The 24,272-nt window shown below is 41.4% G+C and overlaps 1 protein-coding gene across 4 annotated transcripts; it reads right to left on the reverse strand.

The window, feature by feature from the left end:
• Window positions 1–6,064: 6,064 nt before the first annotated feature.
• Window positions 6,065–24,208, reverse strand: LOC126039711 (lysosomal amino acid transporter 1 homolog). Of its 4 annotated transcripts, XM_049803255.1 has the most exons (10): window positions 24,038–24,208; window positions 21,368–21,491; window positions 20,095–20,178; window positions 19,833–19,968; window positions 18,458–18,587; window positions 17,242–17,332; window positions 15,326–15,450; window positions 14,372–14,467; window positions 13,126–13,311; window positions 6,065–7,071 (listed from the first exon to the last, which is right to left on the reverse strand). In XM_049803255.1, exons 3-10 carry the CDS (start codon window positions 20,168–20,170, stop codon window positions 6,970–6,972), a joined length of 942 nt encoding a protein of 313 aa, XP_049659212.1. In that variant the 5' UTR covers window positions 20,171–20,178; window positions 21,368–21,491; window positions 24,038–24,208; the 3' UTR covers window positions 6,065–6,969. The 4 variants fall into 4 exon arrangements, with proteins under 4 accessions (XP_049659212.1, XP_049659210.1, XP_049659211.1 ...); XM_049803253.1 differs by having other exon boundaries at window positions 19,833–20,178; XM_049803254.1 differs by having other exon boundaries at window positions 19,833–20,178; window positions 24,016–24,208.
• Between the last annotated feature and the right edge of the window lie 64 nt (window positions 24,209–24,272).

Below are 24,272 nucleotides of genomic sequence, written 5' to 3' on the forward strand. Positions count from 1 at the left end.
AGCCCTCTGCCACCCCCCAACATCGCCCGCTGGAGGCACCAGACCCCCCAACGTGATGCAGCAAGGATGGACGAGGGAAACGTACGTGTTGGTAAAGGACACGTGGAAAAGAGGAGCAGAGCGCCCAGGATCGACCGAGGATGAAGCATACGCCCTGCGGTTGTGCTCATACGCTTCAAAGGCGAAATGAAAGCGGACGCGCCGGAGAGCAGTGCCTCTTCTGCCGAGAACCCCGGCGTTGAAGGGTCCCTGCCAGGGGTGTTTGAAAAACAAGGCCAGCGCACAACCAGCAAAACGGCGGCAGCGAGCCAGGTCAGCCCGAAGAAACGGGCGTGCGGCTTCAGCGACCCAATCCCCAACATGAAGGAGAGCCGCTATGGGCATGTTATCCTTAAATAAACCCGGGGCCAGCTTCTTTCTGGTTTTAAGCATACGACAGGACAAAGGTTTAAAAGGAGGTTTCACCGGGCTCAGCCCAGTACCGCAGCACAGGGCAGGGACGGGAGCGAGCAGCCTGTGCCGGGCTCTGCCCGTGTTCGCAGGCAGGTGCTTTGCTGATTAGTTATAGGGAAAAAGCAGTGAGTGAAGATAAAAGTGGAAGGAACTGCTTTCACTACAGCTTTGGTTCAACAAAACAAACCAGTTGTGAAGTGGTCGAGCTGAGCGAAGCTCTGCCCCTGCAGCTGCCAGTAATTCAACAGCCCGTTACCATTTCATCCTACATCAAACATTTCTCGCTTCTTCACTACAAATATATAAACAAGAGAGGGCTGCAGCACCCTAGGACTTGTAGAAAGCTTCCAGCTTCCGTACTTTAAAAAAAACAGACACAGAAATGCAGAAAAAAATTCGATGTTGTTCAGCATTTAAACTTTCTTTCCGTACGTTTTTGCTTGCTCGCAACCCAGGGAGAGCGCCGAGACGAGGCTGTACTGCAGGACTCGTCTCCAAATTAATGAGCACAGATGTGCTTAGACATCATTGACTCCATACACTTGTCCGGGGCCAAATCAAATGCGCCCAATGCTACAAAAAGAGTCAAAACGCCCGGCTGTAGGTCCTTAGGTGTGCGATGGGAGAGGTGCCCCGCGCCCAGCCCCGCTGGCCCCATGGCGAGGGGCTCGCAGTGGCTTTCTGTACTATCCAACATCCCCGACGTGCTGTATGGAGAGAAGCAAACAAACAGAGATGCTGGGAGAAGAGGGGAAGAAATACTTGCTTGCTTTCTAAGCGTGGCACTTTTGTATCTCAGCGAATTGGCGTAACTACAGCTGGCAGTCCTTATATTAAAATATGGGCATTTCTCTGCTGGAAATGCTATCCTCCACTATTTCCTTGATCTGAAAGCTGCAAGTGTCAATACATCAGCACTGAAGTCTGCTGAGTGCCTAGAAATAAGGTGATATCATTTCCAAAAGTAAGTGACCACCAGGCTGCTGTTAGCTCTGCCAGCGCAGAGGGAGAGATGGCTTTTTGCAACTTTGATTTACTGACAATTGTTGGAAAAGCAGCAAGCACGAAATGAAAACCCAATATTTCCATTACAGTTTACTTAATAAAAAAATATTGTAGGAAAGTCAGACATCATAAAATGCCCATCTTCTCTCTATATTTACAGGATCATACAATAACTTGAGCCAGACCAGTAATCAATTTTAAAAAGCCCTTTGCAATTGAAGGCACGGACGAGTGTTCAATATCCCCATAGCAAAGCAGCATCCACACTTCTCCAGAGCGCCCCGAATACGGCCAGACTGCATTACAGCAAAGGGCAGAGGGTAAAGTACCGACTAAAAGGCTGCTCGCAGAGGGCTCTGGAGCGGGACACCGTATTTCCAAGAAGCCGTTTTGGACACCGAGCAATTTCTCCTCCAACGCGCCCGAGAACTCTTCTGCATCATCCATTCTCCCCACTTGCAAAACACCTTCTCTCGTTGATACGGAGGATATTTTTAACATCAAGCTCCCGTGTAATGGCCAATCCGTCAGGCAGCAAGTGCTGCAGATGGCAAAAAAAAGATGAATTCTGACTAGGTGTTTTCTCCTCCCCTTCACACGCTCCTCCCTCTCCTCTCTCCCAGCATTACCCCCCCCCCTCCCCTTCCTTGGCTTCTTCTGGTCCTTCCCATTGTCTCCACTTACTCCTGGTCCTGCAAAAGTCTTTGGTTTTGCTGCAGATACCATGGCCTCAGTGCTAGGGGCTGGTCCTGGAGCAGAGGACCACGTCACCCAGCCCAACCGCTCTGCTCCAGCGCTCCCCCCCTCCAACACCCACACCGGGCGCTCTGCCCCACGGGCTGTGGTGCCTGGGGGAGACCCCAGCCTTCCCTCAACCTGCCACGGTTTCAGCTCGGTGTCCTACCTCCTGCTGAGCCAATGGCCCCTAAGGAGACGGCGTTAGTCTGTGCGAGATGCCTGGCCCACGGGCTGGTGGGTTTAGGACTACCTGGGGGTCCATCCATGCCCCACCGCAGACGCTAAGGCTCTGCTCACGCTGCGGTCCCAGTAAGTAACTCGGGCAGCTCCATACGTTCGGCTTCGTCAGAAGAACCGAGTCATTTCACGTACGAGTCGCTTCGGGCCTCATCTACGAGAACTGCCTTTAAGAGGAGAAAGTTCAGGCTGCTGCTGAAGGAAACGCAAAGAAAGTCGCTGAGCTTGTGCTGAGAAATAAAGGCTCATTTCCCAGCGAAGGCCATTCCCTCTGGGTGTGTTAAGACCCTGGAAGAAGTCCTTCAGCTGAACGATGGCTTGGGATCCAAGAAGAAGCGGGTACAAGCCTGTGACCCACTAGCAAGCCAGACAAAAATGATGCAACGCTTCTTTCTTCCTGAAGTCTGCAACCTGTCCTCCAAAGGCATTTAAAAATAAAATGTGCTGTTACAATAGGTGCCAATTTTGAGGCATGTGATGCTCCTGAGGAACAGTAAGTGGTACCTGCCCGAACCTCCGCGTAGCAGCGAGAGGTTTCAGGGAGCAGGAGGGGCACTGCTGTAAAGTCACACCAGCACTTCTGCCGGAGTCAACCAGCGTTTCTTATTTCTCAGTCGATAGTTTAATCTATTTTAACGATTATCAATACTGATGTTGAGCGTAATCACCTTGTCTGATACAATTGCTAGAATCTAAAAGTCAACTTGATTTTAACGGTTTATTGTTAGGAGTATTATTTAGTTGGATTAAACTGGTCTTAATTCCTCCGCAGCCATCATTTAAAAGCTGTTTGGAACACATTACGGCGACTCCTCTCATCACGATATGAATCAATGCCCTGTCTCCATACCATATATTTTCAGCAGCACCTAGCAAGCAGCCACATGGACGGACACCAAAGTACTACAACCCATTAATATTCATCAATCGTGCCTACCACCATTAAAATTTCCTTAAAATGCACCACAGCAGTGGCTGGATTTACCTCTCCTGGTGGTGATGGGGCCCATTAACCCCCGACTGTCAGAAGAAACGGCCGGGAAATGCCCACGAACCAGGATTTGGAGGAGAAGCTGGGGCAGCCCTCGCTGCAGTACTGAGGAGCTTTCAGGGAACGGATCCGGATCCGTCGGAGGAAGCGCTGTGCTGCAAAGGCAGCTCTGGGTGCATCCCCATCGCTTGCCAGGGCTGTCTGTTGCCCACAGCAGCAAAATAGCCCCAAACACGAGAACCGGGCTCCGCCGGCAGCAGGGATGTCACCCAGGGAGCATCAGCCTCCTGCCTGCACGGCCGCTGTAGGGAGCAAGGGCACGTCCACAGCCAAGAGCCGTACCGGCGGCTTTTGGAAAAAACCCCTCTGGACCTCACCCAGACCTTGGCCCCGAAGCAGGAGGGGGCTGCGGACGCAGCGGGGCTGCATCACTGCTCCGTTCCCGGCCGGGTACCAAAACCGCATCTCTCCTCCCTCCACGGCAGCGCCGTGCTCCGCTCCCCCGCTCGCGGGGAGCACCACGCTCACCCACAGGACCAACAGCCTTCACGTGCAGAGCGTTAATTGCCCGGCCTTCTGCCACTAGGAAAGCAGGGCGAAGTATTTGTGCCGCTGGGGGACTTGCCTGGGCTCGCTTTGGGACGCGGGCACAGCCGACGCGGGGTCCACGGACCCACCGTTGTGGCATCAGCTCACCGCAGCCGCTGGCCCAAGCGTTTTCCCTGTCTTTTCCTTGTTATCCATTAAGTCGTCTTCGTTGTCTGTTACCTGAGCACTAATAAAGGCCATTTGAAGGGGCCCAGGTAACAGTTTCTTAGGGTTCCCTCAGTTAAAGCTTTAAGTACCTATTTTTCTTGTTCAAACGAGTGATCAGAACCGACGCGTAATGGCCAGGAGTAACTCCATTCCTGGAAGAATCTTCCGCGGACGATGGAGAACTACGTTAGCTGAATTATTTCATTGATTTGTTTAAAAATAAAGCCCTGGAGACATTTTAGATGTTTCCTTTAGTTAATGAGATTTCCATGATAGTTAAAAAAATAAAATTAGAAAACAATGCCGTTAATCTTGGATTACATGCAGCATGAGGGAAGAATTAGTAGCATAAAGTGAGAAGATTAAGACACTTTGCTTCCAACAAAGTAGCTGCAACAGAAGCTACACGTCGTATTTTCCTGCCTGAGATTAACAAAGAGGCGATCCGGATCTGCCCTTTAGTCTCTAACCTGGTATATTTGGGCAAGGCTCTACCTTCTCCTTCTGACGTGGCAGGGTCTGGGTCTGAGAAAATAATTATGGGCTGAGCAAAGGATCACAAAGACCTTGCATCCTAATGGGCGATAGGAAACAGCCGGACAACTGTATGCATTCGATCAGCTCTTGCAGTCAAATAGCTAACTGGAAATAATGTTTTCTCAAGTATAGGTATTTAGTTAACCCATATACTAAGTATTACATATATATATGAACTATCAATAACTAGCTATCATTGCTTCACATTTAAAAAGTTAAAGTATTTTCCATTAAAGGCTCAAATTAAATCACAGTAACTTTGCATACCCCATATTTGGCTGTTCTAATAAACGGCAGTATGAAACGGGGATAAAAAGACATCCCAAAATAAGACTACATATAGTAATAAAAGGGGAAATAATCTTAGAAGAGATGATGTAAGAACAAATTCTAACTGCATTAAAAAGTAACAAGTCATGGTTTCAATCACCAGCCAGGCAAGAGTTTGATAATCTCGTGTGTAGAGCGTATAAATCCGCGAGTACGACAAATTGCATTTTAATTTATGTACCGAAAAGGTTAACTTCTAATACCCCCTACCTGCTTCAGAAATCAGGGCAAACATTTTCTCCCTAAGTACACACTGGGACTAATAAAGTAACCGACTTCACTGGGGTAGATCTCGCATGCACGTTTCAGAAGTACTTGGCCTTCCACAACACGACTTAGCAAATCCCTTTTACTCGGCTGTTGTGGCACTGCCTAAACCAACACCACCGACGCGGGGATTGCCAAGCAGCATTTTCGGTGGGCGGCAGGACCATCAGCCATCCGGACCCACAGAGCCGCCGGAATGGGTTTATCCTTCCACGGCACGCTGCGCCTCTAACACCTAATCCACCCTCTCGCAGTCAGTCATCACTTAACAGGATCCAATTCGTTTCTAGCAAGGACACAGAATTCAGTTACTTGTCTAAGTTACTGCTGCAACAGAAGCTGAAATTAAATTTCCATATACAGCAGCAGGGATGAGGTTGCCCCCACCCCACTCCAAAACCACCCCAACCCTGTTACATGGGGCGTTACCAGTGGTGCACGAAGTTCTAGAAAAGTTCAGAGAGAAAAATGCTTCATTTTCAGTGTGCACTTTTGGCAGCAATTTAGATATGATCAATTGCACTCATTAGTTCCTTAAAAAGAAATTCATTATTTATTAGTTGTTATTATTTAAAAACAAAATTTAAATCGCATCCCTTTAACAGTTACCTGAAATCAAAGGGAAGGAGCTTCACGGTAAGCCCACAAATGTATAAAATGCTCATGTCGACCTTTTTAAAAAAGCAGCCCTTCTGTTCACAAACTTATTTATTGAAGAGTGAATCATTATACATATATTCAATGAAATATTAATAAGAAGTTTATTCTTTGAGATAATTTTATTAAACTTTTCTTCAAACACAACACAGTATTGCAAAAAATCCAAATTGCAAGGTACAGTCTCCTCAGTTTCTAATTTTTCTCTGTGGTACTTATCTAAACCAGAAGCTTGCAAAGAAAATGCATGTTGTACAAAAACATTATACGGGGTATATGATGACATACAGTAATTATAATCCTTGGAACACACCGGTATTGATGTATAAATGCTTTAATTCTTAAAAATAAAATGCATAGTGATACTCTGCAACGAGCTGTACATGAGGGTCCCACCAACTTACACCAGGATTCTGGTTTTACATCCATAACAGATCCTCTGCACTGAAGTTACTTAATTATAGGATGTTTTTAATTCAGATGCATACAAAATTGAGTATGAATGAAAAAAGGCCAAGTCTTACCATACAATGCAACCGGACCGAGCAGTCTGTAACTCCAGGCTGGGTTCAAGGCACAGGGGTAATCTCATCTGTTGTTTTTAAACCAGCCACGCTACTCTTAACTAGACGTACACGTTCATCTAAAAACAGTCATCCCATGATATGCACAGTATCATGATGTCAAATAAATATTTCTACAGCACCTATTGCTGTGACTCCGTATCATACTTTGGGGAGAAACAGCTAAAATCGGGGGGGAGGGGCGGGGGGGGGTCAGGAAAAAAAAAATTTTATGTAATCTGAAACAACACAGTAATTATTAAATATTTTCTTATTGGCATGTCATCTGCAAATAAGTAATGACAAATTAATGACAAAAAAAATAAGAAAAAGTAAGTAATAAATTTGGTCCCTAAGCAACTGCAATCTTAACTGTTCGACAAAGTCATCCAAGAGCAAAATTCGATGAAAACAGGAACCAAATCCAGCACAGCCCTAGGCAGTCTCCTCATTCACCAGCAATGGTTCCACTTCCAGTGCTACTAAACCAGATTGTCCCTCCTTGTGCTGACGATACAGGATGAATTGCAGAGTCACCTGTTATTTTGGGGTAAGGAAGTAATTAACTAGGATACAGAGGTAGCATTTGCAGTACTTGCTTTCAATTAAAACCAAAATAAGCTGTACAGAATAACAGCAGCCATCCATTTAGTTCTGGCACAGGCTGTGAATACCACAGTCCACAGAGGAAAGCTTAAAACTTGCTGTATCTAATTCATGTACTGTAGAGTAAGTATTATCCATTTATTTAATCCCGACTGTGGAATTTTCTACATTAGCATATAACCTTTTCCAAATCCTACTTAACGCTCATTGTCCGTACTTCTTTATGGCAAAAAGTTTAATCATATTTCATTTGCAACACTAGAAAAGGGAGCATACAGAAAAATTGTAACTCAAAACTTCAGATCCCCTCGGTTACATGGCTCAAATACACAGGAAAATATCCTTTACTACCTCATCCTCACGCTTGCAAGGGTCCTAAGTGTGAAATTCATTAGCAGCAGAATAGGAACAAGGTTCATTTGGAACAAGGTGGAATCAAACATATTGTCCTGTACTACTCCAGCCTCAGTGGTCTAAATACTGCGGGCTGGGCTGAGGGTGGATGCTGGTAAGGAGAGAAAGTTATTAAAAACTTTTCTTACCAACAGATCAGAAAACAAAATTCTCATTTCATGCAAAATTCCAGGCCGTTTGATATTTACAGGCACTGACACACAGACAACACTATGACTCAATATTTAATGCTATTTTCAACACAGAATTGTGCAGTTAGACATAATTATTTATTTCTATTGTAAGACAGACCATTGGAAACACTGCTAATCTAAAAAGGATTAACAAGTATGTACTTGTCCTTTTCTGTGATGTCTCCAGCTCTCAAACAACTTTTTTTATTCTGAGCATAGATAGCCTTTAAATAAAAAAAAATCAGGGGCGTGCATCTAGAACAGACAGGAGAGAGATTTCTTACTCTTCAGAATTTTTGCTAGACAGTTGAGGAGTTCGATAGTTGAGTACTGAACTTGACACAAAACGCTTTGTTTTCTGATAGAAATACCATTTTAAGATACAATGATATCGTACAAACCTATCCAGCTATGCCCTTCCCTTAAGTATTCTTTTCTAAGAAATATGCATAGCACGTTACAGAAGAAGGATTTCCTACTCACAGAAAATCAATATGGAAATGAGGTGAAATGCAAAGCCGCAGGTACCAGAAGCCCGTCTTCGCAAAGAGAAACCATCACCAGCCAGCAAAGTGGCAATACTCGGTACGGCAGGGTTTCTGGCTCCTACTTTTTCCCTCACTTTGGGCACTTTTGGGTTTTTTTTTTCCTAAAAGATGGGAGTGATGTCAGCAGCAGACTGTGCTAAAGCCAGCATTAGTTGCTATGCAAGTCTGACAAAGAAGGCTTTGAGGACAGTAGATGGGTGGAAGCAGGTGTACTAGATGAGGTCAAAGAGAGAGCCTCCAACATACGGACCGGCATGAAAGCAGGTTTAAACGTATGTGGTGTAGAAACAAGCAACCATCTGTACACCCGGGCACCTTGTACAAAAGTCCACTGTGTGCTCATGTAAGTTCAGGTTTTATAGAGCCTGGATCACCACTACTGTTAGACATAAAATTCCCTTTTAAAAATGAAATCGTTTCTCTGGGAGGAAAGTTGACATACAGAATTCTTCCACCAACACTTTAGATCAGTTAAAATAACTTGGCTGGTAGACAATGGTTGTGAGAAGTTTGAGGCTAATGTATGTAATTATTTATAAAAATAAGGAGAGAAAAAAAAAAAAAGCTTTCTGGGAGGCCTGGATGAATGGAGAGGAAATTCTCTACATCCTAGGCAGAGCCCCAAGAATTATCCCACCTTCCCAAAGCTTTCCAACGTCCCACCTCTGAGGCCGCCCAACTAAAGACTAGACAGGATTTCCTTCAGAGACAGCAGGTCAGCACTCCTTTTTTTAGTATTTCTATAGTATTATGTGGGGAATGCTTTCTTCTTAGAGCTTAGCAAATTAGTTTTATAGCATATATAGCTACCACTTAAATTTCCTGCCTTCTTCTTTTTTTCTTTTTTATAGGCCTTACTGTACTTGCAGCTGAGCACCTCCCCAAGTCTTAATAGTTGCACTGGTGGAAAAAGACACTGTGAACTGGGAATCAAATTTGCTGAAATCACACTGTGGGCTTGGGACAAGCCTGGGCTCTAGCACTGTGCATTATCACTCTCAGCCACCAAGTTGGCAACAGCAACAGAGCTTTTAAGGAGGAATAAATTATAAACACAAGTTATGTGGAGCTTATCAAACAGTATTTCCAGAATATGTTTTTGTAGCATACGTACTCAGCTGCTCATATTTTTAAAATAAATGCTAAACTGCCAAGACTACTTAATATAGAAACTAACTTGCTGCTCAAGTCTGACTTTCTGGGGGAAACTTTAAGACCTAAGCACGCAGAGAGCCCAAAGTAGAGGAGACAACCAAACTGACTTCTGAGTAAAGTTCAGGACAGCCACTGAGCTACTGTATTAAGTTTGTTTCATTAAATTAAACAATTTAATGACAACTCAAAAAGTGGAACAGTTTTGAGACAAAAGCAGTTATTTACAGGAGCACAGAGAATAAGTTGTACATTTGGCTGGGAAACTCTCCTGGGTGAATTGTCAGGTCAGACTTATATTCTTTGCACAGTGTAATTAAATTACAAAGCGTGATGTTTTGTAGAAGTATATAATGGATTCCAAATGGTTGCCCTGCAAATCACAAAAGGTGCAAGAGAAGAGTCTGTGTACAACAGCTTGGCTCTTGCTGAATATACTTTGGCTACCCAGTTAACAACCTGGCTACACTTAATGAAAAGAAGTACATGTGCAGGATTTGAACACAGTTCTCTGACAATAGGGTGATGTCAAATAATAACAAAGAAAAAGGCAAAAATCTTGGTAAAGGGCTTTGTCTGAACTAAACACAAAGCAGAGTTGTTTGGTTTTGGTGGGAGCAGGGGAGGAAGGAAGCAGGGTGAAAGAGGATAGTCGACTTACAGAAATGGACCAAGTTTTCTGGAAAACCTTGCACTAGATTCAGTCTCTTAGAAACTTCGTGATAGCTGCTGCTACAAGTCTAAAGGCAGAACTGCTCATCAACCGATTTAGTGTTTTAAAATACGTAGTATTGCATCCTTGTGTACAAGTGAAGCATTAAGTAATCATCCACGTAAAATAAAACTCTAATAAGGCCCACCATGGAACCCTATAGCAGGCAAACCTGGACTAAGCATCTGACTGACAAGGCACCCTATCAGGCCCACTTAAACCCCGACCGTCGTGGTTTCTTGAGAAACTCCAACCACCCTCCGCTGCAAAACGGCAGTTGGAAGGAAACATTTACTGGAAAACAAAATCGTGTCAAACGTAATTCAGATGTGTAATGCTATGAAACTCCTCTTAAAATGAAAAGGAGGACAATTCATACTTTACAAGTAATTGGACACTTCCATTATTTATCAAAAATAACTGGCTTATTGTGCAACCAAATAACTTTAACTGTAGACACCAAAGAAACAGGATGATGGTTATCCTGTTAAACCAAGCCGAAACAACTCCAGTGTAATCCTGCACTAAGTAACGCTGGAGCTGCTGTTCCAGCTATGATCGGGAGTCCATTTGTTTCTAAAAATAGTCAATGCTGGCTGTGTCAGATGGAAGCAACAGAATACTGCAGTAGACACAGAGTAAGTGAACTCTTAATCCTGGCTTGGACCTTGAGAAATGAGAGTTTATTTTCCACCTAATGAAAGTCCGGTCCCTATCAGGAATAAAGTCTACCAGAATTAGGCAATTTCTGCAACTACTCCTCAAAACAGAGATTGTCTGTTACACAAATAATCAATTATGAAACACCTCTCTTTTAGAAATTGCGACTTTTTGGTTTAATTCCTCTGTTTTCCAAAACCAAGGTGATCCTGCTCTTCGTTTTCTGGTCTAACGTGACATACCAGCTTGTTAGATTTTTCATTTTCTTGCTTGGCAAGAGACAGTAATGAAGCTCTCTTTTTAAAAGCACTGACTTCCTTACCTTCAGGGCTTCTCAGAGCAGGAGGTCTGCTTTTGTTTTCTCTTGATTACAAATACATCATACATTTTCAGCTAACACTATATACTTGACTAGATTCCTATAAGCTCCCCAACCTGATTTGGAAGCATCTGTTTTCAATATAATTTGAACTGGAGGACTATTAGCAAGATTGGATTCAGACTCCAATCAAGACAGAACCCAGAAATGAATGTCATGTGCACACTGGCACTGCAATCCTGGGGCAGGGCTCAGGGAGGGGGGAGGTTTGTGGCCAATATAAAAGTTCCTTTTCAGAGTACATCATAGCAAGGCATCTGCAAATATGCACATAATGTACTGTAAGGGTCATCAAGATCAAGTTCTAGGGTTTTTTTGGGTAAATAAATACTGGCTGGTTTATGTTTCCAGCTGGGGGGCTGGGGGTGGAAGAAAGAACGAGTCACTACTTTGTTCATGGAACAAAAGGTCCGAGAGCTCAAACCAGCCACATGGGCTGGCGAGCGACCCTGAATCCCTACAGTCTGCTCGCGCAAAAGAAACAGCATTGTCTCATAAAAGATAAAACTACAATTTATTTCAAAACGGGCCACGAACCACAGCTTAGTCTCACCACTGTAGTGGAGTATTGCGTTCCCACGATTCAGAATGTTTTACTAAACTGCCCACTTAAATCGCCATGGCTGGAGACACAAAAAGCACAGATGGCTATCCTGAATGACAGTATAATTTAACAGTCCATCCATAGGCCAGGGTCAGCTGTCCCATCGCTAGTCTAATCGGAGTGGCTTATGAAATTACTTTAATCAGAAAGACAAGACTGATGCTTGGGAATCATAACTTCTGGAACTGTTCCAGGTAAATGTGGTAAAGAACTTCCTTTTAATATGGAACGGATTAACACGGTATGCTTCAGCATGGTCCTGAAATCACTCTTCATTTTATCCTGTTTTATAGTTTGAGTTCATGGAGCTTAGTACCAAGATGTTTTCAGACACAAACCCAAAATTCTGACTTCAGGAAAAATCAGAAAATCTCCTCTTTGTACTCTTTTAAGTGAAAATACAAGCTACAGTAACAAAACAGGTGACTATAAACCTATAGTGAACAGTAAGACCAAGTACCACCACATTACTGTTAGCTAGGCTTTTGAAGCAAAAGTACAATAGTACTCTAAACACTTTGCTTTAATTTTTTGATCACAAGATGCTAATGCTCAATCTAGAAAGAGCACGTCTAACAGTAACTAATATACTGTGGGCCTCTTATGTATGTCCCCTGAATAGAAGAATAAAAATTTACAGTGTTTTAAGTTTGCTCAGGACTTTCAAGAAACTGGCATACAAATCTAGATAACTGTGTAGTTGGCTAGCCCTTAGCGTGACTTAATGAGCATAGCTGCTGGATTTCAGAGGCACTCAGTGTCTCAATGCATCTGATTTTGCCCCGAATTACGCAATTAAGGGTAGCTGCAGTATTTCTTTGCTAAGTGCTATTTTCTGAAACTAAGTTTGCCAAAACCTCATTGTTTGTCTCTGACGTTAATGCAATCTTGCAATAACACTTACAATTTAACCAAATCCTCAAAGCTATAATTCTGTATTTGCATTTAAAAACAAGCAGGCTTGAGATCTGTTGTGGGGTTTTTGTGTGTTTGGGGTTTTTTTTGTTGTTTTTTTTTTACATTTATCAGACAGCAAACCTAAGAAAAACAGCACAATGTGTAACAGCCCCCCCCCCCCAACTTATAGTATACTGCATATTGACTACAAGATATAAATTAACCTGTGCAATGCAGCTTTAACGTAGATATTTTCTACAAACTTGTTATTCTTATCAAGAATTATTATTATAAAAAGCATACAAATTATTGTTCAGAAAGAAGATTTTATGATCAGGTTAGAATCATAGAAAAAAAATCGATTTTAAAAAAAATCAACTTGATTTCTGATCTACTTATTAGCAAGCCTATCCTGAGAAACTCTAGCTATAACAGGAAAAGGATACAAAAATGTCTAGAAACAAAACTCCAAAGCTCCCAATGAGCCATGGAAGATGGTGTAAAAAGTAGAGGGCACGGAAGGATTCAGTAGCTGGCATCTTTAAAACAAGACTCAGCCCATATGTACAGTTTCCCATCATGGCTAATGCAAACAGCAGGTAAGAGGTGCCTTCTGTTGATCTTCTTCTGAACTAAATACAAAGAATTTTTCACAAATACAAAGAAATGTTAAAACATGTATCACAGTAGCCAGTTATAGATAATTGTGGTGGGTTGACCCTGGTTGGATGCCATTTTTTGGGACCCTGGTTTGGCATTTTGTACTATAACACATCCAAAGACTTTCAGTCATTCTTGTCCATCTCTTCCTGGGCTCTGAATCCTCCACCCTTAGTACTTTCAGCACCTATCACTGTAAACTATAGAAATTGTTAGTTTCTTAGAAGCAGCTCCAGTTAAAGTAATTTTTATGTAAGTGCAAAGCAGCAAGGATAATCTGCTTCCAAATGATATTTAGTTCTTAAGAAATCTGTTGCTCTATCAGCCTGCTTAGTAGACCTTTCTGAAAATATTGTGGTATTCCAGCTGTGAAGGAAAAGGTAAAGGAGGAATATGAACAGACTTGAAAATGAACTAATAATTTCAATCAATTAAAATGCCTGTATACAATTGACAATGTAAAACCTTCTGGTCTTTTGTTGTGTTTGGTTTTTTGGGGTGTTTTTTTTTTTTTTTCTTTTCTTTTCTTTTGTTTTTAAATATACTGGTAGTGAAGAGGCTGTGGGGGGGGGGGGGGAAAAAAGCCAGTAATGGCATCTTTGTGAAAAGGGGGTAAAATTCTAAACTAATTTCCCTCTAATTCCAACTTTTGATCCCACATTTGGTTTCTTAAGGTACAATAGTTTGGAGAAGGAAAAGGGGAGATATCACTTGCTCACGACATCAATCATGCAAAGCATGTTTCTACTCATATCTGGTAAATCCAACTGTAAATATTTCAATTCCTCTTCCCTTGCCTATCAAACCTCTTCCATCAGTCAAAGACCACCATTTTCCTAAAATTCTCACCATGCTCCTCTGAATGGGAAAAAAACCCCAAACCATTTTTTTTCTTTACCATATCAGACACTCACAAAAGCAAAGTAGGCTTTTGAGCTCAAGAGGGCTCACTGTTAGGGAAAATCTGACATCTAAAGCAACAGAGAGCATTTTGTAAAATACACAAGTATACTTAGCCAAAAACCTACTTACATTTTTATACAGCTGAGGAAATCTACTTCCCAAGTAAAACACACAGGATATATAGCCACAAATGAAGCCTGACATTTCAATCATATCAAGAGAGTTCTGAAAAAGAAAGGTACATATATTTTGGCAAGAATGTTTTCAGGCATTTCAGAGGATTAAACTGAGAGTCCACTGGCTGATTTTCTGGACAGAACTCCTTTCAAAGCAGTTCAGTGCTGCTCTTCAAATGACCAAAGAGGGTTAGAAAGCGGTTTAATCTTTATCTCACAACAATGCACACTGCTGCGTCATAGCCATGACCGAGATCAAAACTAGTGCCGGGCTTTAGGATACGACACTAATATCAATCCACTCCTCCTGCTAAAAAAGCCTGGGCACAATAATTCAAACCAAAACTACGAACTGTAGCTAGGGCCACCTATAAAAATGAATCGTCCTGTCTGGAGGAAGCAAAATACTCATTTTTCACAGTTTAAGAGTTGTTAGTTTTCTCACTCTACCTGTGTTTTGAAAATAAGCTGCTTCCCTGCTGGGCAATGTTGCTGGATTACAATTATTTTACTGCCATTAGTATGAAGGCCATCAAATTGCTGGAATAGCCTGTGAACTTTCCTGCTGAAATGACAGCAGCAGCAGGTACAATTGTTATTTTCCACTTTTATTGATTTCACTTGTGACTGTATAGTCTCTACATGGATGTCTACAGTACTTAACACAAGCAGAAACACAACACGTATACATGTTATTTCACAGAGCAGCACAGGGAGAGAATAAGCCCAAAACACAGGAAGCTGAAGAAATTTTCTAACTTCTTTATTTTGGGATGCATGGTCCATAGTTAAAAGATCCACACAGTGCCACATTATGATTTCTAAATCATTGTTAAAAACACCACCCAAATTTCCTTAAAGCTGTTTGGGTGGGATTTTTTTTGAATGGAAGCAGGGAAGAACTTACATTACTTCTTTCGATTACTGTATTCTGGTCTTGGTTTCTTAGTAACAGCTGACAGAGTAAAATAACACACAGTGCTATACACACCATGATCCAGGTTATACAGAAATTCTTCAGGCTTTTGCTGCCTAGAATGACATACAAACAAATTAGCTGAAAAATAACATCTGCTGTTGATTGGAGGTTACTTTTTGTTTGCAGTATAACTACGTAAATTTAAAGGTACAATTTCATGTATCGTTTTCTTGGCAGCAATGTAAGTCCACCTCTTTCTTCTGGGCTCTGTGCCCACCCCTGCTCACTATCATAGTTGTGCTGTGTCTTTGTGCAACAACCGACGGTAGCAGTGCAGGAATAGGACAGGAACTCCTTAAACAGTCATTGTTAATGACAGAAAATTGTCATACTTGGCTTATCTCTTATATTAACTTCTAATAGTTTATGAATAAATAACAGTTGAGAAAGAGACAACTGCTAAGTAGAATAGAATGTAACAGTTTCTTTCAACATATCTTGATTAAAACCTGCAAAAGAAGGATATTTGAAATTTAAATTAACAAAACTATCTCTAAGATAGATATGTAATCTAAAGTGCTGTGCTGGACCAGTCTCTATGTCCATGGTTAGCCAGATACCGAGCCTTACCAAGACTCCCATATTCAAGGACACAGACTCCATACAGCAAGTCTCAAGAGACACCTACAAGACAACTTGAAAATGGCAGACAATCCTACAGAACTCTGGAGCTACTGTACCTTCTGTATCTGTAAGATGCTGGTAAAGTCCTGCAGTCGCTGTTACCAGTGGGACAAATTGCTGTATGGCATTAGTAAGTCTGCCCTAAAGACCTGCAGGGCTAACTACACAGGCTTAGTAGTGCTGGTCCACAGGCTGCACCTTGGGATGCAAAATTGACCAACTTGTCTAGGGCAACTGCTCCAGAACGGGGTACTGAAAAGTCCTCTTTTGCAGCTTTAATCACAGTACCATTCCCCCCTCTCCAGCTATGCAAACCATTGAACTGCAACAGGCACTGGCAGTTAAAATGTACAAAAGCTTGTGTTTGTTTTCAAGAGTAGGCAGCAGGAAGGAAATATCTTCAGCACTGACCTATCTCCAGGTTTATTATCAGTTCCATATTGAATGAATCTGCTTTATCCCTATTTAGTCTGCTGGGCAGGCATCTGTTTTACTTCAGCTTTTTGTTACCTCTGCTGTACCATGGATTTTCTTTGATTTCTTTTTTTTTTTTTTTTTTTTTTTTAGAATGATGAGTTAATGTTTTTGATTTGATACAATGTGAACAGGGCTTTCTGTCTTCCATTTCAGTCAAAACAGTAGTCCACTGGTAGGCTGAATACTACAACTACTGCCAGGATTTTATGAAGCACAACTCGAGTAATTTCATTCCCCTTGAATATGTTTTTTAACTACATGTATTGAAACAGAACACATGAAGATGTCAAGATATTTTATGCTATAAGCAAATGAAGTCCGGTTTCAATCAACATGGAGCAAACTAACTGAACCACACAAAGAAATAATGCTTGCTTTCAACTTATACATATATTTAGATAGCTGCAAGTAGATAGTAAAACCATGGAGTAAGTTAAAATATGGAACTGGATTCCACAAAACTACTGCATTTTTTATGTCTATATAAACTGAAAGTATTACTTGGAAAATATTTACAGATACTATGTGGGTAAGAAAAGAGAAGAGAAAGGAAGAGAAAGTGTAGGATTTTCACAAGAGCCTAAGAAAACTGGAAGCAATAGGCCTAACAACTTCAACCAGAATTTGTGCACTCTATTTTTTTATCCCTCTGAAAAAAAAAAAAAATTTAAACACTGTAGTAAATATCAAAGTAAAGACTGTGCTACAATATGAAGAATATTTTAATTGTTGAAAAACCTTACATTTTGTCATCTTCTGATTCTTCAGCTTATAGTAGACAAATTGTGAAATCATAATTACATCCATGTTAACATAAAAAATGGCAGTGACAATCTGAAAGAGAAGATACATTTGCTTGTTCAGTATACAAATACTTCAAAATACCTTAACTTAAATGTATATAGAAATTTTGCTTCATAATCATAATGTGAATGACAAATACCAAAGCATTCTCCCCCCAAAAAAAGAAAAAGAAAGCGTTTCCAGTACAAAACCAGTTAGACCACTGTAGATGAATGCAGTGTAAACCTTACGAAACAGGGACTCGCTGACACAATCACAATAGTTGGTCATTTTCCAGGATGCATAGCACAAATTCCTACCTGGGCAGACTGATAAAACCTTCCTGCCCAGAAGCTTAAGTCTGCTCCACCTAGTTTCCCAGCACTTCGGAAGCTACCGCTCTTACTTAGTGCCTCTTATTTCAGCAAGACAAAACCAACATTCTCTTTTCCCCTTTTTGTAATGGGGAGATGGAACGGTTAGCGCCACACGTTAAGTTGTAAAAGAGAAGACAACTGTCCACCCTTGGGTCCATCTCCAGCTTGTGAAAACTTCTGCAGGTGGCTGACACATACCTCTTTCTCTTTTAATTAAGAGTCAAAAATAAAAACTGCAGATAAGAAAGTTTCAGACACAATTAATGTATTGCTGAAAATGACCATTTCTTTCAGAGAAACCCTCCCTCTAATGAAGAAAACATATTTTCAAATTAGTCAGACACTAACAGCTTTGAACTAGTATTTCCCTGTTAATAAACAGTTTTCTTAAAAAAACATACAAACAAGAGGAAGTTTAAAGAGTAGCTGCCCCAAAACAGCTTGATCTATTACAAGCTAAACAACACAACTTCCTTCCGGCCCCTTCCAGCCCTCTGCAAGCTTACTTTGAAGCCAAAGCTCAAATGAAAATTCCCCACTTCATTCATCATCAAGTAGTACCCACTAAGTCCCTTTGAATGTTAATTACGAGTGTGAAATGACTCCTACAACATGTAACAGTATCAATGTAAATATTTAGGAAATTATGACTTATTTTACAGATGATAGATCTGTGAACAGAACACAAAACTATTTCATTCCCCAATATGTACTTCACTGTGCAATATTAAGTTATCCTAGACTTTAAAGAGACAGTTTGAAAAGAATAAATCAATAAGTAGGAATATTGACAGATTACCTGAATTGGCAGTTGATTTGTTAAATAGCAGCCTATGAAATTTGCAAGATCTCCAGCTATCCAACACAGCAGAAAGCCCAAAGACAGCGCTTGATCCACTCTTCCATTCTGACAGGCAACGTAAATTTGACTGGCACAAATTCCAGAAGTAATTGTAAAATAGTGTAAGTAAAAAATGTTTAATATGTTCAGAAGTACATTTTTCAAAATCTGAATAAAGATTAAAACTCTAGCCACAAGAGACTGATCACAGCAATACTCCACTTACCTTTTGAAGAAGAACTCAGTATCACTATAGCTCACCATGTCTTACTCTCACATAACAAAAGACTCAAATCACAACCTCATTACTGCTTGCATGTGCTCCTTTTTTGTGGCCTGCACTGAAATACAATTTTCTGGTCACCAGACCTATTCCATAAACATTCTATATTCATCTGCTGTAAATACCAGCCTTTAAAATATTGAAATAAGAAAAACACTGTTATTTAACATAGAAGGGCTAAGAACGAACAAAGCTGCTAAAAGAGCTGACAACTACACTTATGCCTCTAAATTGGAGAACTATTATTCACATTCACAATAGGGACTATGAAGCAATCCCAAATGTGAGTCCATTAGACATATCTTGATGAATTCCATGCTCACTAACATGACAGTTTTAATGTAAAGCCCCCTTTCAACGAATATTTCAACTAATATTTTTGAAGCTCAACAGCTTACTATGAGTGGTTTTATTTTGCTTGATTTCCAAGCCTTTTTACTAGTTCAGTAAATTATATCCCCCTTATGGGGACAGACTTTGGAGTCAATCCCATTTTGTTTCAGGCATTTTCACCTGCTGGGAGCATTTCTACTTTTCCTTTGTCATCTCCTACCTACATATTTGAAATCTGAACCCAGTGCCAGCGACCAAACAGCAACTGATTTAGCACTACCGAAGTGCTAACTCATGTGCCACTTCTGACCTTCTCCCAATCCAAATTTCATTGGCAGGAGCCAGCACAACAGTACTGGTGACATAGCATGTGGTTTAAATAAACACCGAGCCAACTTCTGCTGCAAGTGTGCCTGCGCGTGCACACACATCTCGGGGTGGAGAAGATAAGAGAGAAGAGGTGATTTATTCTCATTTGCTCTAAGTGGCAGAGATTAGTGTCAAGTCAGTACAACAGAATAGTACATCAAGCTCATTTGTCAACCACCAAATATTTTTGCAAACATGAACAACATGCTTCTCTGGCATATTATATCTGTATTATGCAGATAGAGAAACATATCCAAGATAAAATAAAAAAAAGGCAGCTTTTGAAAAAGGCTTCAGGCAAGATTACTCATGTTTGAATCTGAGGACTGCTTAAGACTTTAAACTTACGGTAGTGCAGCAAACAGAAAACAGACAATGGAAATCAGTCCTATGACAACGCTCCAATACTCCCACGCATTCTCGACACATTCTTCTAGGAGATGCCAAATCCATGGTGTTCCATTTATGCACAATCTCCTATTCTCTATTGGGGAGATATTGAAAGCATGTGTATACAGCTGAGAAGCCATCATTCCTGGACTGAGATTCAATTTCAGAAGTTTATTTCTGCCTCCATTTTTACCCCATGCAAATCCGCAAATCCGTTTACCAATGCTGAATATCCTCTGTGAAAAGACCTCTGCATCCAGACGGATGCTTGATATCACAGTTATTTCCAATCTCATAAACGAACCTGCCAAATTCAAAGAAATAAATATAGCCAGTGTGAATAAGACATTACCAGTACAATGCTTGCTTATATTTATTGCTTACAGAAGAGAAGTTAGACTTCCAAGAAAGAAAAACACTTCGCGGTCCATCGCATTCATTAGCTCTTGACAAATATGCAACACTGCAGATTTATATCACTATAGCATTCTAGTCTGAGGTTGTGTTAGACTAAGACTGCCAGTTACACTGAGGTGCCAGTATTCTGCTACAGGGTAAAGTAAGCCAAGCCATTTCTGTGCACTTAAGACCAAAACTCTGATTTTCATGTTCACATTATGCCAATAAAGTAACAGTACTTTCTTTAACGGTACTAGCCTAGATTCTGAACACTCTTCTCACACTTAAAAAACATAATGTTGCTTTCTATGCAACTAACTTCAGGATAATGTTATGAAAAACAAGTCACTTACGACTCAGATTCCAGAAAAGCTCTAAGGTCTACTTGAATCTAGCTAGCCTGTCAGACTAACCAGTGATTCAACATAGTGTCAAACAGTTTGTACTATTTAATACTCCAGAGGAAAGATGGAAAGCATAAGAAACTTGCAAAAGGCAAATGTAGGGTACTGCCACCCCCAAAATCCCCAGAATGAAACAGAATAGTACAATGCGGCTTAAATTTTGCAGCTAGGGAGGGTTGGGTTTGACCTTTAAAAATATTTTCTTGTAGCCAGTTATAATAATTCTGGTATTTTTTGTTCCTGCTGAAATATCCATCCTATTTGAAATGTTAATATTTACTTAGAGGGCTAACCACTACAAAAACGAAGAAAATTTTAACAAAAAATGCAGAATTATCTATTACTATTCCTTGAAACTTCCTCCTGACAAAACCCAGCTGATACATTATCATCAGAATGAGTAGGTTAAAGTCCTCCGAACATTAATAATTCCTCACACAGAAGAGTCTAAAATCAACTAGCTATCAAGGAAAAAAGCCAGAGCAAATGCACTGTTTAAAAAAACCCAAACAAAATAAGTACTATACTAGTAGGTTCACTTGGGGACAGGGCTTGGAAGGGCTGACAATATACCCTTTCTGCAATGTAACATGTTGGAGCTCATTATGCATCAAACTACTCTCAAATCTTGATAAAGTTTCGCAAAGTTTGTTTTCATAGAGCATCATTCACTGTAAAGTTAGGACTTACTTCGCTAGTCGTCGAGAAACCTGCTTTTTCTTTTCATGAGACTTCAAGTATCTGCAGCATTAAAAGCTGGAACAAGTTTTCTGCAGAAACTGGCCGCCTCTCAAGAGAACCGTCATCATTGGACCTAAACCAATTAAATGATAAAGAAAGAAGATGTATTCATACACTGAGAATTCACCTTAACCTATTAGATATATTCAGCTTATACTGGTGAAGTTATTTGACTTTGTAGCTATCTTTTAAAAAAATTTTTAAAATAAAAAAAAAAAAAAAAAAAAAAAGGTTGCGAGTAATCTTTCAAGTAAGTTTCCAATTCTGGTACTCTGCAGCTGAGCAGGGTTTTACCACCCACTAAAACGGGAGAAAAATCAAAGCACACATATTACTTAGGAGGCAGGTTTTAGGCATGAACTTGCAATCATTCATAAGCCTTCTAACAGAAACCTTATACATTTTATTAAGCTTCATCCCCAAATGCTCATTTCAAGATAAGCAAAATATGTCAGATGTAAAAAAAAAAAAAAAAGAAAAAAAAAGAATATGGTATTTGTATTTTAAAAGCATGTCTGAAAAATTAGGTTTAACGTGGTATTTAAAACCATGTCTGAATATCATAACTGCAGTTGGACTCACGCATGCAAAAGTTCTCTTACAAGATCAAGGACTATGTGGCAGCAAGTCTAAACAAGGCAATTCAGACTCAACCACCTGATCTTATGCTATACCCTGCTCCAAAACCCTGCAGCTATTATGGAAAACCAAACAGTTTAAAAAGTGGTGGGAATTAGACAGACCACTTACACTTCCCAGATGACGGAAGACTGGAGCTTTGGCCTCCTGCCACACAACATACTTAACACATTTAAAGCATGTGGATATTCTTGGGTTGTTATTACTTAACATTTATACAGCAGAATAATGTTCGTGTTGCCAGTCCTTGTGACTGTATTTTTAATCTTATAATAATTGCTATTTTTCTTAAATCCCCAGTAAAATACTCCGTCCTAGTAAGAGCCCGATCACCAAAACCAGCAATTCCAGCAGCGGCTAGAACAACTGGGTGCCATCAACCGAACATATCGGCCACAAAAGCTGAACTCCTCCTGCCATTGGTGGGAAGGCAAAAGGCAATGGTGTCTGTGTTTGATCTTCAGTTATTTTCACACCTGGACTGGGTGTGCCATATTAGGATATAGCCTTCACCAAATAAGCTATGTCTTCTGACACTAAAGCACTTCATAACTACACCTTCAGCTCAAAAGAATAAAGGTGTTTGAGCTAGGCCAATACAGACGATTCCCTCCCCCAATATGTCGAGTCTTCCAGAGAGATTTGAAATTTTCCTCAACATTTAAATAAAACCCTTCCACTTCTCTTTTGTTGCATTAAATGCTTCCCACCCGAAAGGAGGATAAGGAGACTGCTATGACATCTCTTTTCTTCCTATAGTATTTAAGTTGGAATGATGAGAAAAGAAAATAGTATTAGAAGGTGATTTATTGTCCTATAACAATTCCTTGCCTGCAACCTCACATGCTTTCTTAGATTAATGCCCAAATACTAGTTACTACCATTTGGAAAAGTTATAGTAAAGGTATTCTTTTCACAGGACAGTGAACTTGGAACCTTGACATCATACCTTTCTGAAAAGTTTTAGTGTTTGTCTAGCTAGAAGTAAAACCATTATGGTGTAAGATACTTAGTAAGAAGGAATCGGTAGCTTAAGGCTCCTGTTTGGACACTCTTTTTCTTATTTGAATACTTTATTCTGGAGTAAAAACGTGCAAACAGAAGTTGTCAATGGTTTAAAAGTGAAATCCACTTCATTAAGAATAGCTTCACAGTGCAGACAAGGAAAAGCAAGCTTTCCCTGGAACTTGGGAGACTTGCTGCAGATTCTCTGCCTCCCCAGCTGCCAAGCTGCTGGGAACATCCATGCGTTCTGGCTGCTGCGTGTTCCTGGATGTCAAATAACGAGACATTGCTAGTAATGTGTAAAGATGTCAGATATGTGTGTTTGGCAGATTTGCAAGTTCTCTAAACAGCAGCTAATAACAGCCTGAAATCTAAAAGAATGTTCAGTTGTACAGTATTCATAACTTAATTACTCTTGGGGGAAATGAAAAAAAAAAAGTGGAGCTAAACTAAGGAGTAGTTCAGGGCTTCTTCAAACGCTTCCCAACGGTGACCAGGTGATCGCGTTTTGTCTCCAGCTATTCTCTAAACGTATTTTTACACACTCCTGATTGTGAACGCCGCCTCTTCAGAGCCGGTGACCAAATTTTACCTAGAAACCAAGCCCAGTTCTCACAGAACACTTTCAACTTAGCTTATAAAAAATAATAATAATAAAACCCCAACAAAACACAAGGAAGTGTCTTTCTTCAGGACAGTCCAGCTGCCATCCCAGCCCTAAAGCCCCCGGGGGAGCACCGTCCCTCGGGGGAAAGCGGGTCCAAGAGGCAGCGGCTGCTTGTGGGGCCTTTTGCAGACCCGGGGTGCTCCGGGGGAAGGGGTCTGTGGTCCCCCCCCGGACGGCGACGGTACTTGGTCATCGGAGGAGAAACGGGAGCGGGGAAGGCAGCGTTAAAGGAATCCTGATAATGGCGGAGGGGGCTCGGCCTGTGTGGGGAGGCGAAGACACGCACCCGAGCGGGGGCTGGCACCGACCTGACGAGGCTGTGGCTGCGGCGGCGGCGGCTGCTGCTCCGGGGATCCGGCCGGGCGCGGCGGTCGGTCGGTTTCACCACACGAAAGACCCTGCGGACAGGGAGCGGGTTTAAACTCCCGCGCATCGGCGGCCGCCACCCGCCGGAGAGGAGTCGGGGGAGCCCGCTACCCACCCGCCCCCGGCACCCACCCGCGGCAAGGCGGAGAGACGGACGAACGGGCGGCAGAGAGGAAC

The sequence above is a fragment of the Accipiter gentilis genome, chromosome 6 (assembly GCF_929443795.1).
Source record: "Accipiter gentilis chromosome 6, bAccGen1.1, whole genome shotgun sequence".
NCBI classification, from domain to species: domain Eukaryota; kingdom Metazoa; phylum Chordata; class Aves; order Accipitriformes; family Accipitridae; genus Astur; species Astur gentilis.

Coding starts and splice junctions, on each gene's coding strand:
- LOC126039711 (XM_049803253.1), bottom strand. CDS start 20,170: ATGAGATTGGAAATAACTGTGATATCAAGCATCCGTCTGGATGCAGAG. Junction 18,588..19,832: donor TTTCTGTTTGCTGCACTACC/GTAAGTTTAAAG, acceptor AATTTGTGCCAG/TCAAATTTACGTTGCCTGTC. Junction 13,312..14,371: donor TTCCTCAGCTGTATAAAAAT/GTAAGTAGGTTT, acceptor CTTTGTATTTAG/TTCAGAAGAAGATCAACAGA.